The sequence below is a fragment of the Chinchilla lanigera genome, unplaced genomic scaffold (assembly GCF_000276665.1).
Source record: "Chinchilla lanigera isolate Chin_1 unplaced genomic scaffold, ChiLan1.0 scaffold00018, whole genome shotgun sequence".
NCBI lineage: Eukaryota > Metazoa > Chordata > Mammalia > Rodentia > Chinchillidae > Chinchilla > Chinchilla lanigera.
Genome location: NW_004955419.1, coordinates 25,565,889 through 25,592,417, shown reverse-complemented (window position 1 = coordinate 25,592,417; position 26,529 = coordinate 25,565,889). Strand labels below are relative to the sequence as shown.

Genomic DNA, 26,529 nt, shown 5'->3' with positions numbered 1-26,529 from the left:
GAATCTAAGCACCAGACATACCTGAAGCGTGCACAAATGTTTTTTTCTAATCGTCACTACATTTACATTTTATAAGTACACAAACAAGGTGTGATAAAGAAATATAATCAATGTTCAAATTTTTAAAAATTATTACAGTAAAAAACACATTGCCATTAATCCCATACCCCGCTTCAGACACACATATCTTATCATTCTCACTTCCTGAAGAGGTTCTGCAAGTCCTCTTTGAAGAATGAAAGTCCTCTTTCTTTTGCTGTGCTGTCATGGCTGCCTCAATGTTCTGAGTGGATTCAAAACATTTACTTTGCATCATCATTTTTATTTTGGGGAAGTGGATGAGGGTGTTTTTATGGTTTAACAGAGCTCCTTAAAATAGGCGCCAACACTTTTTTTTTCAAGAGTTTAAAAACCTTATAGTTCCTAGAGGCCTTTTTCTAAATTGCTTAAATCCAATAACAAAAGTTCCCTTTATCAGAATATGATAATCCCAAGGAAGAAATGGAAAAAATTACTGGCACTCTACTATTCAGTCTACTTTTCTTTAGCTCAAATACTACTGCCATGTTTTTCCGACATGGCCTTTTCATTTTTCATTGCTTTCCTCTATTGTATTAGTAATGGTCATGTATTAAAACTCAGGCAACTTTTAAAATTAGAGGTCAATATAATGTTCAAAGTTCTGCATAATGACAAAATCACAGAGCTAGTGAGATCATAGAGACCTTGAGCACAATACCATGAAGGATTTGGAAAGCAGCTAGAATTTGATTTGTCTTCATGAAGGCAGACCTGAGAGCTATATAGCATTATGTAAGAGACTTCTCCAAGTGGTACTGTTTTCCTCTCCCCTCCTGAATGAAGTAATCTGAATGCTAATGAAAAATCTACTAAAAATCATGATTTTTATTTCTGCTCAGTTGATAATGAACTGCTCTAATGGAACTTGGCCAAAGACTTGGTTGGCTTCTGTAGGACCACTTCTGACATTCAATTACGTCAACAAACTAAACAGTAAACCTTCTAAAAAAATTAAAATCTTCACATAGAAGACTGATTAAGTTTATTAAGTCAGTGAAAGACACATCCCTTTTTCCATTCAAGACTAAAATTTCAGCCTATCAATTTAACCCTTTAGGGAATACTCTTACACGTCTTTCTCCAGTATCTTGGCTTTGATTTTCCCATGAAGAATTTGTTACGTACAAACATCTACAACAGCATTTTTCAAATTTTATGTGCCTTTCCGTCACCTAGAAATACTGTTAAAGTGCAAGTTCTGATTCGGCAGGCCTGAAGTAAGGCTATTTGAAAGAAGTATGCTTAGGCTTACAACCACACTTCTTCTGAGTGACAAGATCTATAGTCCACTTCTGTAAGTATCTTTAGGCATCTATCATTTCCCCTTTTGATAGTCTCATTACTTACATATACATCTTCTCTTTCCAATTGAATTATGAATTTCTTGGGAGGCAAGATATACATCGCAATTATCTTTTCCCCTTTTATAGTAAATAGGAATTCAAGTGACAGAAGAAAAGGGAAAATGTAATACTAATGATATAGATTAAGTTCCTGCAGTCTAGGCTATGGATAAGTTTCTCTCTATGGAAGCAAAGATAGGCTAATGATCAATACATGCTGTGACAAGTGACACTGTTTTTAATCACTTCCTTAATTAAACGAAACAGCACAGCAATGGTCAATATTAAAATGGCCCTGACCAAAGCACGCTTTTCCTTACCTGCTAACAGAGTGAGTAGCATAGTCCTATAACCTGTTTAAAAGTCTGTAGATTTTTTTCACCACTAGAAAAATGCAAATTAAAACAACATTGAGATTCTACCTTACTCCAGAAGAAATGGCCATCATTGAGAAATCAAATAATAACAAATGCCGTGAGGCTATGGGAAAAAAGGAACCTTTCTACACTGTTGGTGGGAATGTACACTAGTACAACCACTATGGAAATCAGTATGGGGATTCCTCAAAATACTAATACTAGAAATTCCATTTGACCTAGCTACTCCCCTTCTAGTTTTTTCCCAAAAGAATTAAAGACATCATATTACAGTGATACGTGCATACCCATATTTATAGCAGCACAATTCATAATAGCTAAATCTTAGGAGCAGCTTAGAAGTCCATCAACAGATGAACGGATAAAGAAAATGTGGATTTACACACAGTGGCATATTCTGCCATAAATAAAGATAAATGAGTTATTTATAGGAAAATGAATGTACCTCCAGACCATAATGTTATGAGAAATACACACAAGCTTGATTATCTCTTATAGGAGAAACCCAAAATAAAAGAGCAAAATAAAAAACACAGGATAATAGGAAGTAGGGAGATTGATCTTTCTAAAACAGTAAGGGTATCAAAAGACGTAGGGAGGCGGAGAGGGGAAGGGGATGAAAAACTGAATTAAGCTGTTCTGTACATATACCAAGCACACACAAGAATATAAACATTACATATTGTAAAATGCACTAATATAAAAGTAGATTTTTAGAGGAAATATCCAATCAAATAATAAGTCCATAATTAGGAAGAGTTAGGGGAATACCATGGCCAGGAAAACAAGATAGAGCATACACAAAGAATTACTGAATTCTCAAATCCCATGTGCCTACCTTATGGACTAAAAACTTGAGTCAGATAATTTATACAAAGTTGCAGTGTTCAGTAAATGAAATACCTTAACATCTGTGCTTTGCCCAGTGCTGCCTCTAAAATGGACACTAATAGACATAGGTATAGCTTTTTCATTTTTCTTAAACTCCACCTTGTGAGTAGATTTATTTTCAGTTATTAGAGACAGAGTAACCTAATTTTTGAATAGAGGACAAATAACATGAACAAGTAATACATACATAAATACTCAATAAGTATAAAAAATATTCAACTTTGTTGTAATCAAAGAAATGTCATTTAAATCAGGTATCATTCTTGGTTTATAAAAAATGCCACAGATGCTAAAACACCCACTGTTAATTATAATGTAAAGAAGTGGGGTATATGTATACATTGTTGGTAAGAATACAGGGTGGTACAACTTTCAGTAGGACAATTTAGTACTGTGTATCAGAAATCCTACATTAAAAAAAAAAACACATGATCCAAGAAATGTAATTCTAGAAGTATCCTGAGCATAGATGTTTTATTACCAAAAGATGTTTTATTATCAAAAATACTTTCTGTTAAAACTATAATGAATTTTAAAACTATAATGAATTTTAAACAGCTTTGTAGTATACTACACTTCATCTTTTAAGATATATATATATATTACTTCCAGTTTTTCATTTACAAAAATGTACAAAAGATGTACATTTTATGTACAATGTTCAATACAAATCCCCAAATATATGATTAAATAACAGCACAACCAACAGAGGAATTTCATAACCATGACATCTATAAAATTACATATACTGTACATTTACCTTTTGCCCTAGCAACTTCACTTCCAGGAATCTATCTCAAAGATATGATATCAAAACTCTGTATGCACAAGCTAGTATTTACAGAACTACTTGCAACAGCATATGAGTAGAAACAATACTGGATTGACAAATCTACTCCGGGCAACATAAGTAGCTTAAAAAGAAATACAAAATATTTCTATTCCCACCTCTAGGATAAAATTTTAAGTTGAAAAAAAGTATACAAAAGTATCAATAATATGTACAGTTTAATCAAATGGGAAGAAAAACATGTATACATAGATTAATATATTTGGTACATTAAAACCCAAAGGAGGGAATGGTCACAAAATTTAAAAATAAACATATGTTTTCTTATATTTGAAGGGAGATAAGAGAGAAGATAGATATTAGAACTGGCTTTGGAAGATCTGGCTTTGGAAGCAAAGTTTTACATAATTATAAAAGAAAATACAAATTTGTAAAAATCAAAAATTAAAAGATAAATGAAACAAATACACCTAACAATATATGTTGAGTCAGTGTTAAAATGACAAAAAATTGAATTAAAAATGTATAATAAACACAAGGACAGAGAAATATAAAACCACATGAGGATACAATAAGTAATATCCATAATTGTGAAATTCTATAGGATAGAAAAAGAAAAAGTTTCAATTAAGAGACATGAACTAGTTGGAATGAATGAACCTTGTATATGGCCTCAATTTGTAGTTGTTTTTTTATTTTTTTAAATTTTTTTCTCGGTTTTTCTCCGGTACCAGGAATCAAACTCACGACCTTGCACTTGCCAGGCAGGTGCTGTGCCACTGAGCTAAAGCCCCAGCCCTGTAGTTGTTTTTTTAAATGGACACAATCAGGAAAGTCAGAACACTGACTAAATATTCAATTAATTTTTCTAGATATGATAAAGGTACTCTGGGGGAAAGATTTTTTTAAACTGATGCCTAGGTCTCACAGATATAAATGATCTAGCATGGACCCCAAACATTATTTTTTGGTGGTGGTGTTGGGTCTGGAGCTGTGCTCATGACTGAACCCACAACACATGTGCTGTATCACTGAGCTACAGTCCTAGATATCATTTTATTAAAATTATCCCAGGCAATTCTAATAAGCAGCCAGGTTTGTAAATCATGGATGAGGGGCAAATTATAGCACCAAGATAAGCAACTCACCAGCTATAAACTGAATTACATGCCTCCTAAAATACTTTTCTTGAGGATTAGAATCTGTATTTCTTACTGGCCTTAATGGTTAAAACTGACATACCTGTGAATTGTACTATACTTATTTTTAAGATAGTTATAAATTTTTAAATTAAATAAATCAGTTTCATAATTTATTTAGCTTCCTATACTAAGCAAACTTTTCCTAACTTTCTGTACATATTGAAAAACCAGGGGCTGGGGATTTAGGTCAGCAGCACAGCACCTGCCTGGCAAGCGCAAGGTCTTGAGTTCAATTCCTGGTACCGGAAAAAAAAAAAAGAAAAAGAAAAAAACCAAAGAACAATGGCAAAAATTTTAAGTATTCAAGTGAAGGTCAGTTAGGGTTAGTTACAGTTTATGATCTATAAACATAATTAGCAAGATTAATGAGAAAATATCTTGAATAGAGAAACTGGAGTAAAATATTAAAGATCTCTGAACCACAGATGTTACTTAGCATATATTAGACAATTTCATTCCAATTTAGCCTTATTTCTCTTACTTTGCTTTTTCAAAACTCTTGTATACAACCAATACAGAAAGAATAATGCTAAAAAATACTTCTGCAGAAAACAATTGTTTTCAATACTAAATAAACCTATCTCAGATAAAACAAGAAAAGGGACAATCAATAACGTATTTTAATATACAAAAGCCTCAGGAAGAATATTATCACATTTTTTTGTGTTTAGCTACCCAGCTAGAAAGGCTTTGTAGGCATAGAGTGAGACATCCTAAAGTACCTTTGAGATCAGGGAAAAGATAGCTACTTCCCTCCCGACGTTTAGGATTATGTTCTGGTGTTGCCTTATGAATATCACTAAATTTAAGTATGCTTAGTTTTTTAGGGCTGAGGTGCTGAGTGCCTGAAAAAACTTATTGTAGTAAAAGAATATATAGTTATTTCTATAGAAAAAAAATGATGACCTACATCAAGTGGGAACTTGAGTTTGTGTGAAATACACTTGAAATCTGAGAAGGTCGAAGGCAAGGAAAACAATAAATTGAGGGGCTGGGGATTTAGCTCAGTGGCACAGCACCTGCCTGGCAAGTGCAAGGTCGTGAGTTCGATTCCCGGTACCAGAAAAAAAACCAAAAAGAATAAATTGGGGAACACAGAGCATGTATTTATGAGTGAGATAGTGAATAAGGAGGTTCCATAACTATAATAGAATTATCAGTCAGGTAAGCCACTCAAAGCTGTGATTAGATAGATGTTTTATAAATATTTGCTAACTGGCACAAGATTATTAAAACTAGAAAAACACTGTGTTCAAATTGAATCTAGTTTGACTTGTAATTCCGGTTTATTAAACTTTTTCTGGGACTTTATTTTACAGACCATTAAGCTGGACAGGTATTCTCTAAAATGTGTTCCAAAGTTTCTAGTCTTCATTTGGTTAGAAAGATAAAGAGACAAAATGTTGACTTGGTTGTAGCAAAATATAGATGTTATTTGAAAAAAATCCTTTACATACTTAGCAGAACTATTAAGTTTTCTATTAAAAGCTAAGTTATTTCACAGAAGACCAATGGAGGAAAGAGTATCTGATAGTTTCCCTATTCGATGTTTCGACTTTTCTTTCCACTGAGTTTTTTGCCCTTTGTACTGTTCAATAACTTAAAAGTAATTTCTAGCAGACAACTCCTAATTCAAGCCACTTTATGGATAAGGAAAAGATAAGCATCTACTTTTCTTAAGACTAGAGTGGTCTCTAATAAAGCCATTATAGCAACACTTCTAGAAGGAAAAAAGAATCAATGTATGATGAAATCATAAAAAAGCACTGTACCGACTATTTTTCTCTATATAGAAACTACTACTGTATGCTTATAAGAGGCAATAGGACATTCTATCATTTAATACTACTATGTTTATAATACAACTTTTAGTTCTCAAAAGTATGTTGGCATTTAATTTTTTCTGAAAAGGACCCAGTGCTATATATTGCTTTTGAATACACCTTGTAAGTACAAAGAGAAAGAGAAAAAAAACTATTACAAACACAAGTAAAATTTAATCTGACACGAATAAGTAAGCACTGCAAGTCAAGAAACCTGTTTCTAGTAACAGTTCTGCCTGTAATCTGCATGAATTACATGTTTCTTAAATTGCAAAGAAAATGCTTTCTCAATAATGTTCATCTGAATTTGGCTTTCTAAAACTGTTCCACAATTAAAACTATTTCAAACACTGTACTATAGTAACAACCCAATTAAACGCACATCATTTTGCCGTATGGAGTTAGCCCTTCACTTTTCTCTCAATTTCACCTCAAGCCTGAGCAAGCAGGTTGCATAGTCAGGATGTGCTTTGGAAGAAGAGGTACTGGGGCAAGATTCTGTTGTAAGATGGGATATGTCGAGCAGGCTGGGAAGTTGAGTAAGGAAGGTACATGCATGCTGAAGACCTGGTCATTCTAGAGTCAAGAGCACTAAAGGAGAAACATGCTTCAGTGGGGGTAGGAAGGCCGTAACAAGACTTAAAGGAGGCCTTGGGTTGAGCCTGTCAGATAATCACACCCTTTTCAAGCCCTTATTTTCCCTGCAGAAACCAAACCAGTCTCCAGTTCCGGGTTCCCAACCAATCCTATGAAGCCACAACAGATGGCTCTGCAAACCCGCGCACCGTTTCAGGGTTCCAGAGTGAGATCTACATAGCCCCAGACCCTGTCCGCTTCACATCCTTCCCAAAGGGAGGAGGGGGCAGAAAACACCAGCTTCATCCTCGGTCCTTCCGAATTCAGGGTACCACCAGGTCCATACGGCCCCAAAACTGAAACAACGCCCGTATTCTGGGAGCAAAGGGGAGCTCCTCCGCCACGACTCCCCCACGTACTACACTCCCCCAGGATTCACTCTCCTGTTTACAGGTCCCAAACCCCCGGCCGTGGTCTCTCAGGCCTCTGCGAGCCTGGGCCTGGAATGCTGACGGACAGATGGCAAAGTGAAGGCAGAGGGGGAGAGTGCACTCGCCACGGGAGCAAAAGGGAAGAAAGCAGCGGAGGCAGTGCTCCCCCTCGGCGAGGGCGGGAGGTGGTCGGTGAGGCTGCCGAAGGGTCTGTCATTCCCCAATTCACTCACCAGGAGCAGCAGGGAGCATCTGAGGTCGGGTAAAGATAGGAAGACGGCAGGATTCATGGTAACGCTGGGGTCCACAGCAGGGACAGGCGCTGGTGGCTGGAACTGGGCTGGGCTGGGCTGGGCTGGGAGAGGAAAGGGCTGGGCTCCGGGAGCCGGCAGCAGTGGAGGATTCTCCTGGCAGCGGCACCTCGTCCTCTCGACCCGGAGCTCCAGCGGCGAACACCCGGGACAACTTCCAGAGAGGCCGCGTAGCCCTCACTTCCGGGTCCTGCCCACTTCGGAGCACGACGGGAAATGTAGTCCTGAACTTCCCTCGCTGAGCGCATCATCAATCGCCCTGAACTCGCTTTCCCAGCAGGCCCTTAATAAACCAGAGCTGTCGAGCCCTCTCGCGCTAGGCCCTGTGGGATTAAAAGGGCAGAGGGCGGTGCGCCTCTAAATTTCCTGGACAGGAACTACAATTCCCAGAAGGGTGTGCAGCCCAGCGCCGCCCGAGGCCTTCTGAAGGGGCTCGCTGGCTTCGGCGCCCTGGGATCTGAACCTACGGGTGTGGTGTCGCGCTCCTGGAGGGAGGGGCGGCCCCGGGGGGGTCGCCTCCTGGAGCCACCCCCGGGACCTCAGTCCTGGAGGAGGCGAGGGTGAGTAGGAAAGAGCCTCGCTGGGAGGCTCTGATCCATCGGTGTGCACCGCCCTGACCACTCCCGCAGACTCACCGTCCTCCTTGCCTTAGCCTTGATCTGAGCCTCCCTCACTGGCCTCCTCTCCGGCTGCCTCCTCTTTTCTGTGCTATTTCCTTCCTTATGGAATAGGATCCTCCAGTCAGGGGCTCAGTGAGTTGCCTTATCCATAATTGATAATGAGGGCCCGTGTAAAAAGTAGCTATCAAAAGAGGATAGCACATTATAAGCTGAAATATTCAGGGCTAAATGATTGCCTCTAATGCGTAGATTAGAAGGATAATTACAGATTCCTTGGCCAAACATCAAGGAACTTAATCTGGCCCCTGGTAGCTCTCCAGGATCTTCAGTGAACACCCGGCAGGTCCATGTGCCCTTAAGGACAGCAACATACTGACTGCTAAGCAAACAGGAGCCACTTGGAGCTTTTGCGGTTTTCCCTACGCCCTGCCTTTCTCCAGTTTTTCTGCTGCCCAAAATGACCTTAGCCCACCTCTTTCTGGAATGCCATCTCAAATATCACCATCTCTGACATTTGTCAGCTCTGATATCCATCTCAGTCGTCCACCCTTTTGTCCTAAGGAAAAATATTTTTTCTTTGTGTGTGACTACAACACTACTACTAGTTTTGTACAGTTATGATTCTTAAGCATTTATTAGACTGGCTTATAACAAGGTAAAGATGATGGTACCTTTACGTGTTATAGCACATTTAACAAAGCCGTTTTGATTTTCATCTATAAAAAAAATTCACGAAAAAAGGCATTTGTGCTAAAAAGAACCCTAGAGAAATAGCTTTTCCAGGGTGACAAATTAAGTCAGTGGCAGAGGCCAAAAATAAGGTCTTCTAACTTCTGTGGCAGTGCTCTTACCTCTGTACTTCTTGTCTTCCTCTCTCACAGAACCCAAACATAGTTGAACTGGGGAAACAAAAAAGAAATTAAACTTTGATCCTGCTTACCCTTCGGACTTAGTGCTCAGCCTATAACCTTTCATTCAATAAACATTTACACAGCACTAAATCTAAATCTTACAATGCTAAGGGGTAAGAATTATGAGACGAAATATATAAATACATATATACAAACAAAGCCGATTTTAATGTGTCTTTCAAAGTATACACAGAATGTTTTTGTAGTTCTGATGTACCTAAAACTGATCACTTAGAATCTAAAATGGCAAGTCTTAGAGTTCAGAACAGTCCACATAATTAGTACTTGTTGAATGAATAAACATAGTCTACACTTTTCATCTTTCATATTTTACAGAAAGAGAGCTGAGAAAGCCTAAAGACACACTGCTAATTACTAACAACACAACCTAGAACTCAGGCACAATTACTCTCAACCATGTTTCTCCACCCCAGTTTTGTGGCTTCTCCAAGTCACTTTAGTATAATCCATAATAAATTATATTCGTGGTTTTTCTGACAGGACAGACCTGCTCAGATATGACTGAAGTGTCTCACAATACCATTTTCCTCTATATTTTCTGCCGTGATGTTAACTCACATTGCCAACAAAATAAACATGAGGAGCTTTTACCATAATTTTCAAGACTTTCAACCTAAGGAGGAATTTGAACTGAATATCCTTGTCAATGACAAAAGAAGTACTTACCTGTGTGGAGCAAACCCTAGAGTTTGGGAACAAAACTCTCAAAACCCCAGGAAGCACAAAAATAGGAATGGCGTGCTTTTTAGGGAAATTGGAAGAGACTTGCTTACCTTCATGGCAGCAATTAACTGTAACCAATTAAAGGCTGCTCACTTCCCATAAGTGTGTACTGTAAGTTCCAGGATGCCATGATCCCCATGATTCCTACATGGAGTCTTACACCTCCTATCTTCTTACACCTCCTATCTCCTTGGTACTTGTTAGCAGTTACCTCTGGATTTTTGATAGAGCACCTTGGATTTAGCAAGTATATTTAAGATCATTGATGTGTATCTTCCCCTCACTCCTTCCCAGAAGATATTTGAATTCTTGATACATTTCTGACATATTCCAACCTCTACTTAAACAATTCTTAGGAAAGGGAAGTCACTATTTTCCTGTAACTGATACATTTCTAGAAGGCCCTCAAAAAATGAGATTACCAATCAGAACCATTTTTTCTTAGTGAAATATTTTTAACCCTAAAGATACTGTGTTCCAAGTAAACTCTTAAGGTCAAGATCTCAATGTAGATGTGTTTCTGTAGTGGACCAAAGAGAAAAATAAAATAAAAATCACATTTTGCCAACGTGAGGAAAAGAACCAGGAGCCTTTTAATGTAGTGTGTAAAGTTAGTTGATTCTGATTTGACATAATACCAATTTTCTGCCTTGATTTACAGCTTGATTCCAAATATCACTTATAATATTTAGTATTATGTGGAATCATATTACCTGTATTAATTTAGAAGTCACTGTGCTCATTGAACCCTCTACCTAATGTTAAATAGAGTCTTTTATTCTCTCAGTCCCTGAGAATGGACTTTTTAAAATTTTTTGGATACTGGGAATCAAAGTCAGGACCTCTTGCTTACCAGGTAGGTACCGTGCCACTGAGCTACATCCCTGGCCTGACAATAGTTTTAAAAGTAATCATTCTTTTCATTTTATAGATAAGTAACATGCCACAGTCACTTCATTTGCCACATTATGACAGTTGTAGAACTAGTACTACATTGTTTTCATTGTGGTGAAATATCTGTAGTAAAACATGTTTACAACATGCACACTTGGACCTGATGAGACAGGTTGCAGAAATGTTCCCTGCATATATTCATTGCCTGAATCATTGTTTCAGGCTGCTCCAGTTCTTGGGATGACTATGAATAAGCAGGAGAACTTTCCCTTTACTGGTTCTTCATTAGCATCACAAGTTCATGCTGCTGCAGTTAATGGAGATAAGGGGACACTTCAAAGGCTCATCATAGGTAAGCATCCCCTTCCAAAACTGTAAAAATGACTCTTTATCCTAAGGGAGTTCGTTAATCTTAATTTTAATGGACATATATTAGTATTTATATTGTATTGCAACATTTGGACAAAAAAGAAATTGAGTCCTAAAATTTAAAAACATGGAGTAGCATTATGTGACAAAGACCTCAGAAATTTCTGTGTATTTGGCACTGTAGTCAACTCTGGTCACTCAGCCAAAATTCAGTGGTAGCTCTCTTCATGAACTTAATTCTTTCCATGATTCTGGTTGAAACATTCGTTCCATGATTCTGGGTGCAACTGCATTGCCATATATGCAATTCTGCCACCAGAATCGTGAAAAGAATTGTTTGTGATCAAAGGTACCACTGTACCTGAGATCAATAATTTAAAGGAGGAAAGGCTTATTTTGGTACATGGGTTTAGTCCATATTTGTCTCTTTCATCGCTGTGGGCCTGAGGAGGCAGAAAGGAGTAGCAGAGTAAAGATGTTTACCTCATGACACTCAGGAAGCAAAGAGGGAAAGAGCTAAGCCTCCTATTTCCATCACCTTCCAATAAAGCCATCAAAGTACAGTGTCATCAATGTATTAATCCACTGATGAAGTTAGAGCACTTATGATCCCATAACCTCCAAAAACCATCAGGTTGCCACCAGACCTTCAAATCAGTGAACCTTTGGGAGGATGTTATGACTTCTGTCTAGATGTTCCCCCAAGCCTTATGTGGTCATAGGTGGGACTTTTATAGAGGTGGCTGGATCTAGAGTGTGTGACCCTGCAATTGATTCATGGTGTAATGCTAAGATCAAGGGCACTAGGATTAAAGGTATGAGTGTTACCTGCCCTGAGTACCCTGGATGAGATATAAGGAATAGGAAGAGCTGTGGTCATCCCTTGTTGCTTTGTGTGACATAAACGGTTCCTCCTCTGTGATATGTGTCTACCATCCTCCCTTCCTTGAGGCCAGCTGATTATAGACTGAAACAGTTACAAAGAAGGGCTGGGGATATAGCTGAGTGGCACAGTGCCTGCCAGAAACCTCTACAAACTGTGAGTAAATAAACCTTTCCTCCTTTCACTTTGGATATTGGGTATTTTGTCTCAGCAATGGGAAAAGTAACGAAGACAGAATTTTGGTACCAGAGAAGTAGGGTAGTTGCTGTGACTATACCTGACCATGGTTCAGAAGCCTTTGGGAATGACTTCTCAGAAGAGTTTGGAAAGTTTTGGAAATTCTAGCTGAAAAAGTAGAGCTGGAACACCTTGGGTGGTACTTGATGGGAGATTCTGGTCAGAGCTCAGAAGACCAAAAGGCTAATAGAAATCCTGCCGGTAAAGACCAGGCTCGAGAGGTTTCTGCAGGGAAGAAGGACTGCATTGGCTACTGGACTCCAGACAATATGTGTTATACCTTACCATAAAGTTTGTCTCCATTTTGCTCATGTCCAGAGACTACCTGAGACTGAAATTGAGGGTGGCAAACTAATTAATCTGGGAGAAGAAATTTCAAGGCAGTCTAATGTTGAGGCTGAGGCATGGCTACTGTTGAGGGCTGTTAACAAGATTTATGTTGAGAATCAAGAGCAAAGAGCCCAGTAGAATGATTTGAAACATTTTGCATCTGGCTGGAAAGGAAGCTCCAATAAGGTTGTGGCCTGGAAAAGTGGAACAGGGGAGAAATTGGTCACTGAAAAGACTAGCAAGAAAAAGCCAAGTATTTCAGAAGATAACAGAAAAGGTGGCTTGAGGGCATCACAAAAAGTAGAAGGACTCCAGCCTTTGCAACCTCAGACTTGCAAAAGTGAAAGATTTTACTTTGAGAAGATAACCCAAGAACACCATGTTCCAGAATGGCAGCAGCCTAATGAACTTTTTTTAAGAATTAGACTCACAGTGCCCAGTTATCCAGGCACTCAACCCCTACAGCCAAGAGAGAAGGAAGCCTGGCTGCTGCTCCAGCTAAAGGCAGACCTTGGCGTCGTCTGTGTGGTGCTGGTTTTAGATACATGCAGAATTCAAGAGTTGTGGATTCAAGAGGGCTGCCATCCAGATTTCAGAAGAAGGCCTAGGAAGCCAGGAGTGTGTCCCTGAGAGGGCAGTGTGTGAAGCTGTGAGTGTGAAACCAAAAGTGCAGTGGAAACCACAGAAAGTTAGAGAATGTGGATCATCCAAGGAAAGCTGCAAGGAGTGAGCAAAACCAGCCAAAGAAAGAAGTCATGGAAGGTGTATCCACCATAAGTCCCATAAAGGGGAAGCCACCTAAGCCCTTTGGAGTTTATAACTTGCCACAGGTTGCTGAGGATGTTGCACATGGAATGTGGGATTTAATGTTCACCCTGCTGGATTTTGGTCTTGCTTTGTTCCCATTCCTTGCTATACCCCCATTAGTAACTTTTGGAATGGAAATGTCTAGCTTGTGCCATTGAATGTTGGAAGTGTTTAACTTTCTTTTCATTTGTACAGGGACCCCCAGCTAAGAGTTTGCCTTAAATCTCAGAGGAGACTGTGGACTTGGACTTTTCAGCCATGCTGAAACTGTTAGGACTTGCACACCTCTTGGAGATGGACTAAATGCCTTTTGCATAAAGGGGTATGCATGAGTCTTTGAGAGGCCAATGGCAGAATGTTGTGGTTTGTGTTCAGATGTCCCCCCAAAGCCTCATGCAATCATAAGTGGGGCTTTTTCAGAGGTTCCTGGATCTAGAGTGTGTGATGCTATAATTGATTTCTGATGAAATGCTAGCATCAAAAGCACTAAGATTAAAGGTGTGAGTGCTACCCACCCTGAGCAACCTAGATATGATATGAGGGATAGAAAGAGCTGGGGTTGTCCCTTGTTTCTTTGCTATTTTCTGTCCACTGTGAACTGTTTGTCCTGTCTGCCATCCACTCTGCTTTGGAACCAGCCAATTATGGACTGATACCTCTGCAAACTGTGAGCTAAATAAATCTTTCCTCCTTTAACTTTGGGTGTTGAGTATTTTGTCTCAGTAATAAGAAAAGTAACTAAGACAGGGTACATTAAAGATAACCACCATAACAGCCAGTGAATCTAGATACTTGTTATTAAAAAGGGAATTAATTACTTTTTTAATGATAGATCTAGAATGGAAAAATGGGTTTTTAAACATTTAATGTTTAGTATACTCTGTGTGCTAATGTTTATAATTTATAATAATTATAAATTGACTGTCATTCCCCTTCTTTGTATGTATAAATGATGCATAGAAGTCCAGTGTACAAAACAGAAGGGGATCACGAGATGGAAGGAGGAGAATGGGAGGGAATAAAAGAGGATGGAAAAAGGAATTAAGATGTGTTATGTACATGTACCAACTCCACATAAAGAATTTAAGTATTATGTACTACAAATACACTAATTAAAAAAAAAAACTACAATGTAGAAGTTTTAGAGAAAACAAAACAAATAGGGAAGAAGCAATATTTATGGACATAATGGATAAGAATTTTCTAAGAATTGCAAAAGTCACAAATGCACATATTCACAAATCCCAAGAAAATAAATAAAGTAAAAATATATATTATTTGTCATCTTTATACATACCGATGTCTGGTAACATCATGATTGACAACTTGGGCTGCAAAGTAATGTCTAAACTACTATAACTTTCATACTTCTTCCTTCAGAATTTATTTTCATCTTAAATTTCCAGGAACTTTTACCTATATTCCCTAATTACTTAGAAAGCTAAAGATTATTTTTCTAGTCCCCAGAACACCTCAGATTTCTCTTTTCTTTCAGTTATGACCTTGCTTCTTCTTTACTGCACAGAATTCCGACCCATCTTTAAAAACACAACTACTTTCCACAGTGAGAAGATTTTTCTTCCTCTACAGAGACCTTCCCCTTCACTGCAGCTACCTCCAGTCACAGCTCTTACCTGGAATTTGATGCCTTTGGCAGCCTTATTTGAACATTCCATCATTTTTCTTCCAGCTCGGTAATGAGTGCTCTTCCTCACTAAAACTTCCAGTCCATTTTCTGCTCTACTTTTGACCACCTGTTTCTGTCTTTTCCTTCCTCACTATGCAGCCCTAATCCCATGGTCTATTATTAAAATCCTTCTGTTAGAAAAATTCTGTTTTCCTCACCTCTGTTTCATTTAGCTGTTGCAGTTGCACCTCTGGGTGGAATCTAGCCATTCTTGGCAATCCAAGTGCAGTTGAACCTGGCTGGAAGATTGATAACTTGCAGATTTATGAGTCTCTACTTCAAATAAGCACATCATGTCACATTTATCCATAATGAATATTTCATACCTTCACATGCTACTGAAACCTTTGCCACTTCTCGCTCCCTCCATTCTCAGATAGTACTTTGAGGGGCTGGGGATTTAGGTCAGCGGCACAGTGCCTGACCAGCAAGCACAAGGTCATGAGTTCAATCTCCGGTACTGGGGGGAAAAAAAAAAAAAAAACCAAAAAACCAAAACTCAGATAGTACTCTGTGCTCTCCAGAGAAAGTGAAGACATTTAGTAGGAACTCCCTCGTTCAACAAATCTCTCTACATCTGTACCCATCGTCTCGTTCTTTCTACTAAAGCAGAGGAAGTATCTCCCTTTCTGCCAAAAACCAGTTCTTCCACATGAACTTTGTATTCTGGGTCTCTTATCTTCTAAGGGAATTTGCTCTATTTTTAAACATCTGGTTACTACTTCTTCAGTTCTTTCTTCCATTCTTAATTCTAAATTAATATCTAAGCGTATTTATTATTTGCATTTAAAAATCCTTTCTTGGGAGCTGGGAATTTAGCTCAGCGGCAAAAGCGCCTGCCTGGCAAGCGCAAGGTCGTGAGTTCGGTTCCCAGTACCGGAGAAAAACCAAAAAAATAAAAAAAATATAAAAAAATAAAAAAAATAAAAATCCTTTCTTTGTTTTTTCATTCCTCTCTGTGTATTGCCATATCTTGTAACTTTCCTTCGTAACTATATTAAAGCACAGTTAAACTGCTATAGCACTGGCTTACCAAAGACAGAATATAGTATATACAAGTACCACACGCTAACTGATCGCGCCACTGGAGCTCCAACAGTATGTTGCACTCTCATGATACCATAAAGGTACTTGGGCAGTCTTAGAGGGTAGATATCTTGGCTTCACAGAATCAAGATCTGCCAGGTTCAGACTCTGCTGTTTTCAGCATCCATCTGGCTTCCATCTCTGGGTCGAGGAAAATTCTATCTTTGTAGTCAAGCCCCAGTCAACAGGAGGAGGGAAGGAGAGGGTGCAGGGCAAACAGTTTGTCTCTCTAACCTTTCCCTCTCTAACCTTATTTTTTACCACTCTCTTCCTAGGAAAATTTGCATTCTCTTTCTCAAACCTGTGAAGCCCTTTTTGTTCAGGCTTCCACCTGACAGGTTGTTATTTCCTTTCTCCGTCTGACTCTTAGTCCCCTGCAGTTCTCCACTGTAAGGACACTTCCTCAGAGACACCTGCTCCACTGATGCAGTCTCACTTGTAGTTTTCCATTATGTTCTCTTGTCTTCATCCTGTACTTTCCTTCATAGGCCTCATCTCAGGTTATTGCATGTATGACTGTTTTAGTGTCTTCCATAAGCTGGTAGCTTCTGTGAGATTGGACTAAGTATGTTTAACCCATCACTACATCCACAGACTTCAACATAATACTTGCACATAGGAACCACATGAAAAATATTTGTTGAAGAAATTAATAAATTTACATTTATTCTTTAAGTGTGTTTTCTCTCCAATAGTCTTTAATCATCTTGAGAGCTCAACTAAAAATGAATGGAGTTGAATTAAATTGAATTGAGAGACAGGTTGGGACTAAAGTCCACAAGGAAATAAAAATTTTAAGTCAAGATGCCTCAAGAAAAAGAACCACATAAAATGAATTCTTTAACATTTTAATTAAAGTGTTACCTTAGGAGAAAATACTTTGTGGTATGGTATAAATTAAAACCGTTTCTACAGGCTTAGTTATATAAGTTAGCTAATATGTTTTATTGTAAAACTTGAAATTTTCCTATAATTTTATAGCTCCAAAGAGAAAATCCTTAAAAACCAAAATAATCGTGATGAGAAACCAGTATAGAGCTGATACATTTATTGATTGGTTGGTTCCTTATATTTTCTATCATCTTTTCTAAAGAACTCCTAACTCAAAACTGACTGTGGGAAGAGAGCTCATCTTTGGAAGATTTTTATATCATGTCTCTCATGTACAGACAGTCACACCTTTGCTCTGTGCCATTTCTCAACATGTATATTTGTACTAAAATCATAACTGTTTCATCTTAAATTTCAATGTACTTAAAACATCTGTTTACTGAATACCTGTGTGATTATCTCTAAATATGGGCTATGTCTTCTTTCTAAACTAGTGACATAGTACTACAGATGAATTTTTTCTGTTGAATCTTTGTTCACCAACTGCTCAGTGAATTCATTCACTTTAGCATTTTCTTTTTTCCCTTCTCTGTTTCCATGGAGAAGTATGTCAGTGATGTGTTTGACTCCATGGAAACAGATGACTATCTCTTTCTACATATACAACTAATTAAATCGAACGCTTTCTATGCTGCCTATTGTCCAGGTAGAGGATTGAAGAGGCTTTCCCTGAACGAGACATCATTTCAATAGCAACCTGTAATGTTTAACCTAATACAGTGGACTAATGTTCTAACATAGCCCACTACTTCCTAGATTCAGATATATTATAATTTACTTCTAGGTCCTAAAAATATAAACATACACGGTAAAATCTTTATATGCCATGGTTATTATGTACAGATATACAACTTTTCCTCTTGACATCAAATATTAATAATCTGAGTGCATATCAGAGATATAACAGATAGTAGAATTTAATAGACTCATTTTAATAATACTCAGTGTAGTATTATAGAAGGGGTATGAATTATAAAGTGATGAACCTAGGCTTTGAATTCTAGCTCTGTCATTTATTAGCTGAGTTACATTGGCTAGGCCACATCATCTTTTTTGAGCCTGTTTTTTCATCTAAACTATAGATTATATTACTTTGCTTATATGACAGTTAAATGGTTGGATAATGGTTGTAAAACATCTGTCATGGTACCTGACACATAATAAACAATGAGTAGTAACCTTTTACTGTTGTTATATCAGTTTGGGCTCAGAGTAAAATAATCAAAGTTTTCATATTTTCACAAATGTCTCAAAATGAAAAAACACTAAATACTACAGAGATTAATACTGTTTTCTTTGTGTGAACCAAACAAAATAATCTGTAAATATACGTGGTGTATAATGGTTGATGTTGTTGGTATTGCTAACAATATTTTATTTTTTTTACAGTGGTATAGGGACCTGGCATCATCATTCTGATTCTACTATAACTTTTATTATACTGTCCGTGTTCTAAGCAAGCATTATTTCTCTGATTTATTTCTTTGCTCGTCTTGCAGTTGTTGAATTGTTATTTCCTGGTTCCTTTTTGTTTTTAAGAGATCCTTCCTTTCACGTTCATTAGTGACAATGCTGTCTTCAGGGTCTGAAAGTCTATCTTCAGCTTTGTTCAGATGGTTTTGTCAGCTTTCAATAGCATTTTTAATTTCCTGGATATCTGTTTGAATCTGTTTCATACATTCTAGTTCTTTTCTATATTGTTCACTCAAGGTTTCCATGAGTTGTCTGTGCTCTTCTATTTTCTTATCAATGTCATCTTTGGATATGCTGAACACTTCTTTCATTATTGTTATAATTTCTTTTTTTACCTGAGACATTATTTCTGATCTGATGTCTTCTATGCCCTGATAGAGTTGTTTCTTTACTTCAGTTGCTATCATTTCAAAAATTTCATGTGTATGATTTCCAGGCTCTTCTGTGTTGATGTCTCCTGGACTTGTTTTGGGTGGTGTGGAGGTCTGGGATTGCATTTTGCTTCTTTGTTTTGTCATTTTTGAAGATCCAGAGGTTCCCTGAAGCACAGCCTTGCTCTCGCGATTGTGTGTGAGTGGCAGGGCGAGTGTCTGAAGATCCCCAGTGCTCAGCACAGCTCCTGTGCTGGTGAGGGGTGGCAAGGTGAGGTCCCAGATGCTCCCGAACTTTCTTGCATTCATTTGGCTCCCAGGCATGTGTGGGAAGGGTGGGGCAGGCTTGCTGGAGTTCTTGAGGCTGTCTGGAGTTCGGCGCAGCTTCCACAAGAGTAGTGGGGATGCAGGTCGTGGTTACTGAGGCTTCAGATATTGCCCAGCACAGAACCTGCTTCCCACACTGGCAGGGGAGGGGTGAGGGTGGACTCCCCAAGGCTGCTGACTGTGTCCAGTTTCAGCTGAGCTCCCAAGGAGGTGCAGGTCCTCTCCCTGGGAGTGACCACCAAGGCCCCAGAAGTTGTCCAGAGCTCCGCGTGCCTCACACACCAGTGAGGGAGGCACCAGAGTGGCTCACCAGAGTTCTGAAAGGTGTCCGGAATTCAGCCCAACACCCGCAGACACACTGTGTGTGTGGGGAGTAGCCACCACAGCCCCAGAGGGTGCCCAGGGTCCCGCCTGCCTCACACGCTGGTCAGGGAGGCACAGCGGCGACTCACCGACTTCCTGAAGATGTCTGGGGTTCCTCTGATTTATTTCTTCCCGCTTGTTCTTAAAATCTCCCAATCTAGTAGTTGGATATGGCAATGAACCCCCCATAATTAGTAGAGAAGAGGTACTATTTTATGGTTACTTCTTTCTTTTGCCTCAACTATTACCTTAAATATTAGCACCATTAAATTTTATATATGTTTGCATATATACATATGTATTTATAAATATACAGTCACTGTCCCTGAGTTACATATCCACAGATTCAAGCAACTGTAAGTTGAAAACATTTGAAAAAACATTATTTTATAGTGGGCATATACAGATTTCTTTCTTGTCATTGTTCCCTCAACAATACAGTATAACAAATATTTATATTGCATTTACATTGTATTAGGTATTACAAGTAACCTACAAACAATTTAAGGTATGCAGGAGGATGTGTGTTACGTTATTTGCAAATAATTGAACATACACAGATTGTGGTATCTGTAGGAATCCTGGAACCAATTCCTTGTGGATATCAGGAATGACTATATTTACATGCATAGGGGCTGGGGATTTAGCTCAGCGGCAAAAGCGCCTGCCTGGCAAGCGCAAGGTCGTGAATTTGGTTCCCTGTACCAGAGAAAAAAAAAAAAAAAAAAAAAACAAATACATGCATATGCATCTATACTAATAATAGTAGTACTGTTAGCCAATATTCTTAAAGTTATATTCTATATAATAATCACCATAGTAAGTGTTTTACAAGTCATCAATCCATTGAATTCATCAATCTGATTCATCAACGCATCGATCCAAGTGAAATAATAGAAGAGTTTTTGGTGCTTTTATTATCTTCATTTTATACGTGAGGAAACTGAGGTGAAGAAAGACTTAAGTAACTTGTCTAATATGTAACAACTGAGATGAAAGCCAAGAATTGAGATTCCAAAGTCCATGCTTTTAAACTACCAACCTGTGGGATTTCTGTGTATGGGTAGATGTTTCTGTATACATGTGCACTTTCATATTTATGAAGACATAGAAAATAAAATAGAATGGCTTATGCCTAAACCTTGACTGATGAACTAAATGGTTATCTCAATGGGATTTGTCTTTTAAAAAAAAGATGGTACCACAGGCTTTTTAAAAAGTTTCCTTCTTAAGGAAAAAAAATATACATATATGTATGTAATTCTTTATAGCTGTTCCCCCAAGCCTCATCCAGCCATAGGTGGGGCTTTTTCAGAGGTGGCTGGATCTAGAATATGTGATGCTGGAATTGATTCATGGCACAATGCTAGGATCCAGGGCACCAGGATTAAGGGTGTAAGTGCCGCCCACCCTAAGTAGCCTGGATAAGACATAAGGGACAGAAAGCGCTGTGGTTGTCTTTTGCTTGCTTACTTGCTTGCTTTGCTGTACCTTGTGCCTGCCATGAACTCTCTCTCCTCTGCATTGCCTGTCTGCCATGCCACCCATCCTGCCTTGAAGCCAGCCAATTATGGACTGAAACCTCTACCAACTATGAGCTAAATAAACCTTCCCCTTTTAATTTTGGATTTTGGATATTTTACCTCAGCAACAAGATAAAAAGTAACTAAAACAGTTAACAATTGGTGCTACAGTTGTGTCTCGATGGCCCCCCAAAGCCTCATGCAGTCATAGATTGGGCTTTTCCCGAGGTGGCTGAAGCTAGAGTGTGTGATTGATTCATGGAATAATTATTAGGATTATTAAATCAGTCCACTGATTGGTTTGGCACTGCCCTAATCCTGGTAGCCAAATACAATATAAGGAACAAAAAGAGGCTTGTCAGAGCCCTTGCTCCCTTGCTTGCTTTGCTGCCTTCTGCCTGCCAAGAACTGTTTCTCCTCTGTGATACCAGCCTGCCATCCAACCTGACTTGGAGCCAGCCAATTACGGACTGAAACCTCCACAAACAGTGAGCTAAATAAACCTCTCCTCCTTTAACTTTGGGTGCTGAGTATTTTGTCTCAGCAATGAGAATAAAGTAACTGAACGATTGGTAAAGTTGAAATTCAAACCAAGTCATGATGATGATGATGAATCCTATGTTCTTTCCCTTGTTCCCACGACATCTCTCTTTAACAATAAGCAAGTATTTTTTAAAATAATAGCAGATACTTTCCCAAGATTGTGCCTCAGTGACAGTGGTGGAACTTGCGGCATGCATGCTGCAGTGGGCTGTTTCAGTGATAACATTGAAAGCTCTTTTAAATGGTTTGCCATCACTGCACTAAAAAAAATGTGAAAAAGAAGTGGGAGACAACCACAGCGCTTTCTGTCCCTTATGTCTTATCCAGGCTACTTAGGGTGGGTGGCACTTACACCCTTAATCCTGGTGCCCTGTATCCTAGCATTGTGCCAGATAAAATAAAACATCTTTGATGTCATATAAAGGTACTATTTTAGAACAAGCAACAAGATGTCAGGAGAGAATGCCCTATTGGTGTAGGCAGCGTGGTGATAGAGCTAGTCTATATATTGGCACAGTTGTCACTGATAGTGATAGTTTTGGTTTTTGTTTTTTTTTTTTAACTAGAGCACTAGCTCTGATTTCTGCACATACAAGATCTTTAGCCATTCAGATTCTTCCGCTTCAGTTAACCTTAACATCACTGAATGCAACAGAGCGGTAGCTTTCTATCTGGGTTCCAGCTTAGCTTTCTGAGGTATGTTTAGACAGAGCTCATGTAGAATGCCAGCCCCAGCTAAGCAGCCACCAATTGGTCATGGACTGGAGACCATCTCCACAGTTGCCAGAGTAATCCCACAGCACAGGACATTAGCCAGCTTCTTTCTATGTTAACTGTTCCTGACAAGAATGCAAATTTAAATGCATAGCCTTCCAGTAAATATTAGTTTCTATCATAAGCTTTACAACATGTTGCAGTTACCAAAAATAGTATTTCAAGCAATAAATGACCTTATCTGAGCTTCAAACTAAATTATAATGTAGACTTGATATGTATCAGCTGAATATTATCACTAAAGAAGTTAAGGAAAGGGAATAGCATAGATAAAGCCATAGAAAAGCTCAATTACTTTCTCTTTGGCCAAGAAGTCCCAACACCTGAAGATACTTTATTACTCAGAAACTGGCCAGAAAGCCACTATGTCTGCTGCCACCCAACCCCCAAACTACCCAAGACATGATCCAGGGGAGGCTAAATGTCACTTTTTCTAGTAATGAATAGGGGATATATCCTTTCAACATCTTCACACAGATAAATTTTGTCTTAAAGGTACAATATATTGGATGGTGGTGACATAACCCAATTAAATCATCCCTTTCAAAAGTATAAATACCAGTTAACATAAAACCAAGGTCTGTCAGGGACTGCAGGAAAAGCACAGAGTTTCCCTGTTCCTTACGTCTGACTTGGAAGAGGTTGCATTGGTCCCAGGTTCTTACCCTAGGAGGCATTCTGTTAGTCCCATAGTGCTGACTTCATTTTGACCTTAAGGAGCCTAACCACTTGGGATTGTCTTAGGATATGAGAATTGCCTCTATTTCCATGTATTTATTCTTGTGACCATACTTGCTAAATCCTCTGTCTTACCAAAGCTCCTGAGGAGATATTCCAACTTAAGGAAAATTACAATACTAATTACTATCATCTTGCTAATATCAGCTACTACTATCTGTTTAACAGTAACAAATAAGATACCGAGAAACAGTCCCTTACTCATGATAGACACTTAGCACCTAGCCTTGTTATAGTATATTCTGTATGTGTGTCACTTTGACCTTAGAAGGACTCCACCCAATAAAAGGAATGTATTCTACTGTACTACATTTAGGTCCATAGTGAGTTTGGATTTAAATGAGATCTTATCTATAAATGTGGTGGTAGGATCTTCAGAATCTTTTGGACTAGATATTGGAGATCTGTGTGGAAAGAATAATACCTGACACTGTTGTACCAACCAGAAACCTTTTGAATAGAGGCTTCTGTTATCAGATATGTTAAATCCAATGCCAAATTGCTTCCATCTGCAAAGTCAAGGTTCTGAAAAACAGTATGTGCCCCTTCTAGGAGTTATATACAACCGGAATATATCTTGCCATTTCAAGAGCAATGGTCTTTCTTATTTTATTACCAGTAAACATGTAAAGTACCATATTGCAAAATAAGTACTTCAAGAGGCTAGTAAGACTTTCTAGGTCAAAAAAAAAAAACTTTCTAGGTCTAAATATGTCCAAGATTAAAATATGTGTTGAAGTATTTTTCAAATAAAGCAATAGTTTAGTTTGAGACACAAAATGACCTAGGGAGAAATGGAACACATTCTCTTTTTTTAGCATTGCTGTTCCCTTACAGAAAACAGTTTATCAGTTTGCTTTTCCCATTAACAGAGTTCAAGCCAAGCCATCTTAGAGATGACTTCTCTCATGTTCAATACATATGTAGTTAGTATCAGCTAGTATGTAAGCACTTGATCATTAGTTGTGAGAAAAGTAATAAAAAAATTTCTTAAAGTACCCAGCTGAAGAGATGGCATCTCTCTTGTTTGTTTTGTTTTGTTTTGTTTTGTTTTTGAGACAGCATCCTTTATATAGTCCAAGCTGGCATAAAACTCACTATGTAGCCCAGGCTGGCTCGAACTCATAGCAATCCTCCTACCTCAACTTCCCAAATGCTGGAATGATAGGCATGTACCTCCATACCCTGTTGTTGTTTTTAAGTAAAGTTTATTTGTGGTATAATTCAGTAGATCTTCTTTTCTTCATTTAAAATTACTTAATTTTGATGAATATATGATCACCACCACAATCAAGATATAGAATAGTTCTATCATACCTCCCCAAACTCCTGTGTTTCTTACTGATGAATTCCTCCCCACATCCTATCCCCTAGTGACCACCAGTGTATTTTCTTTCTTATTATTAACATTAACAATTTAAATATACATAATGATCACATTCATCGTAAGGAATTTGTACCTGTACATGATATATCTTGATTCCTCTTTTTCCCCATTCCCTTCCTTTCCCTTTAGCCACTCTTCCTCTCCTTATTTACAAAGCTTTTTTTCAATTTTATACTTCTTTTCACATTGTATTTCTTTTTCCTTCCTTTCTACCTCCTCCCTCTAGTTTCCCTTTCCTTTTCAACAATTTCTTCCTATTAACAATATCTATTATACATTTTGATCCTTATTTACATTTTTAGTTTCTCACAACAGACAGACAATGCAAAATTTACACATTCTTGTCCAATTTATTGCACTTAAGAGTATGGTTTCAAGGTCCATCCATTTATCTAGAAATGTCTCAAGTTTATCCTTCTTTGTAGCTGAATAGTACTCCACTGTATTAAAAAACCACATCTTTTTTATCCCTTCCTTGGTTGTTGGGCATTTAGGTTGTTTCCAGCATTTAGCTATTGCAAACTGTGCTGCTATAAACATGGGTATGCATATATATCACTGTGGTATGATACTTTTAATTCGTTTGGGAGGATACCAAGAAGGGGAATAGTTGAGTCAAATAGGAACTCTAGTCCTAGTTTGTTAGTGGAATCTCCACAATGATTTCCACAGTGGTTGCACCAGTGTACATACCCATGAGCAATGGAGAGGAGTTCCTTTTTCCCCCACAACCCCTCCAGCATTTGTAATTGGATATTCTTGATAATAGCCACTCTGTCTGGAGATGGAATCTCAGCATTGTTTTAATTTGCATCTCTTGAATGACCAGTGATATTGAACATTTCATATATTTATTTGCCATTTCTGTTTATCTGAGAAGTGTGTATTCATCTCAGATCTCCATTTTTGGATTGGGTCTTTAAATTTGGAGGGCTCTGATTTTTTTTTCAGTTCTTTATATGTTCTAGATGTTAGTTCTTTGAGGAACAATAGGCTATAATTTTTTCCTACTGTAAGAGTCTTCTTTTCACTCTCTTGGTGATTTCTTTTGCTGTGCAAAAGCTTTTTAATAAGATGAGAGCCCTGTTGTTTATAGTATTTCCCATGCAGTCAAGGTTTTGTTCGTGAACTCTTTGCCTATATGTATGTCTTCAAGAGTTCTACCTATTTCATTTTTCAGCCAATTTAGTGTTTCTGTTTTAATATTTAGATCACTGATCCATTTTTATTTTAGTTTAGTGTGTGGTGATAAACATGGGTCGAGTTTTAGTCTTCGGCATGTTGAAAGCCAGTTTTTCCAGCACCATTTATTAAAGAGGCTATCTTTCTTCCAGTGAATGGGTTTGGCCCCTTTGTCAAAGGTAAGGTGGTTGAATGTGTTTGGAGTTGTTTCTGGGTCTCCTGATCTTTCCCATTGATCCTTGGTTTGTTGCCAGTACCATGCTCTTTTTGTCACAGTTAGCTCTATAGTATAATTTCAAGTCAGGGATTGTGATGACCCCTATTTCTTGCTTGCTTGCTTGCTTGCTTGCTTGCTTTCTTCCTTTTTTTATGCTACTGTGAAAGGGGTTGTTTCCTTAATTTCTCTCTCAGTGAGTTTATTTGTGTAGAAGAATGATATTGACTTTTGAGTGTTGACTTTGTATCTACTTGTGTGACTGAATTCAATTGTTAAATCTAGAAATCTTTTGGTGGTGTTTTTGGGATCTTCTATGTAGAGTATCATGTCATCTGCAAATAATGATA

At 38.2% G+C, this 26,529-nt stretch overlaps 2 protein-coding genes across 4 annotated transcripts in view; one reads left to right on the top strand and one right to left on the bottom strand.

The window, feature by feature from the left end:
• The window catches only part of Erp44 (endoplasmic reticulum protein 44), an 81,187-nt gene extending 73,173 nt beyond the window's left edge, over positions 1-8,014 (bottom strand). The window contains exon 1 of the mRNA XM_005382816.2: positions 7,748-8,014. Within this exon, the coding sequence (XP_005382873.1) occupies positions 7,748-7,804 (57 nt within the window). The 5' untranslated portion in view covers positions 7,805-8,014. The remainder of the gene's footprint in view (positions 1-7,747) is intronic.
• A 159-nt stretch (positions 8,015-8,173) lies between these two features.
• Positions 8,174-26,529, top strand: part of Invs (inversin) — a 138,841-nt gene continuing 120,485 nt past the window's right edge. For 2 of the 3 annotated variants that reach the window (XM_005382810.2, XM_005382808.2), the window contains exons 1-2: positions 8,174-8,385; positions 11,217-11,346. In XM_005382810.2, coding sequence (XP_005382867.1) covers positions 11,235-11,346 — 112 coding nt within the window. In that variant the 5' untranslated portion in view covers positions 8,174-8,385; positions 11,217-11,234. Of the gene's footprint in view, positions 8,386-11,216; positions 11,347-13,907; positions 13,943-26,529 lie in introns of those variants that run through there. The other variant, XM_013513189.1, reaches the window with a different exon arrangement.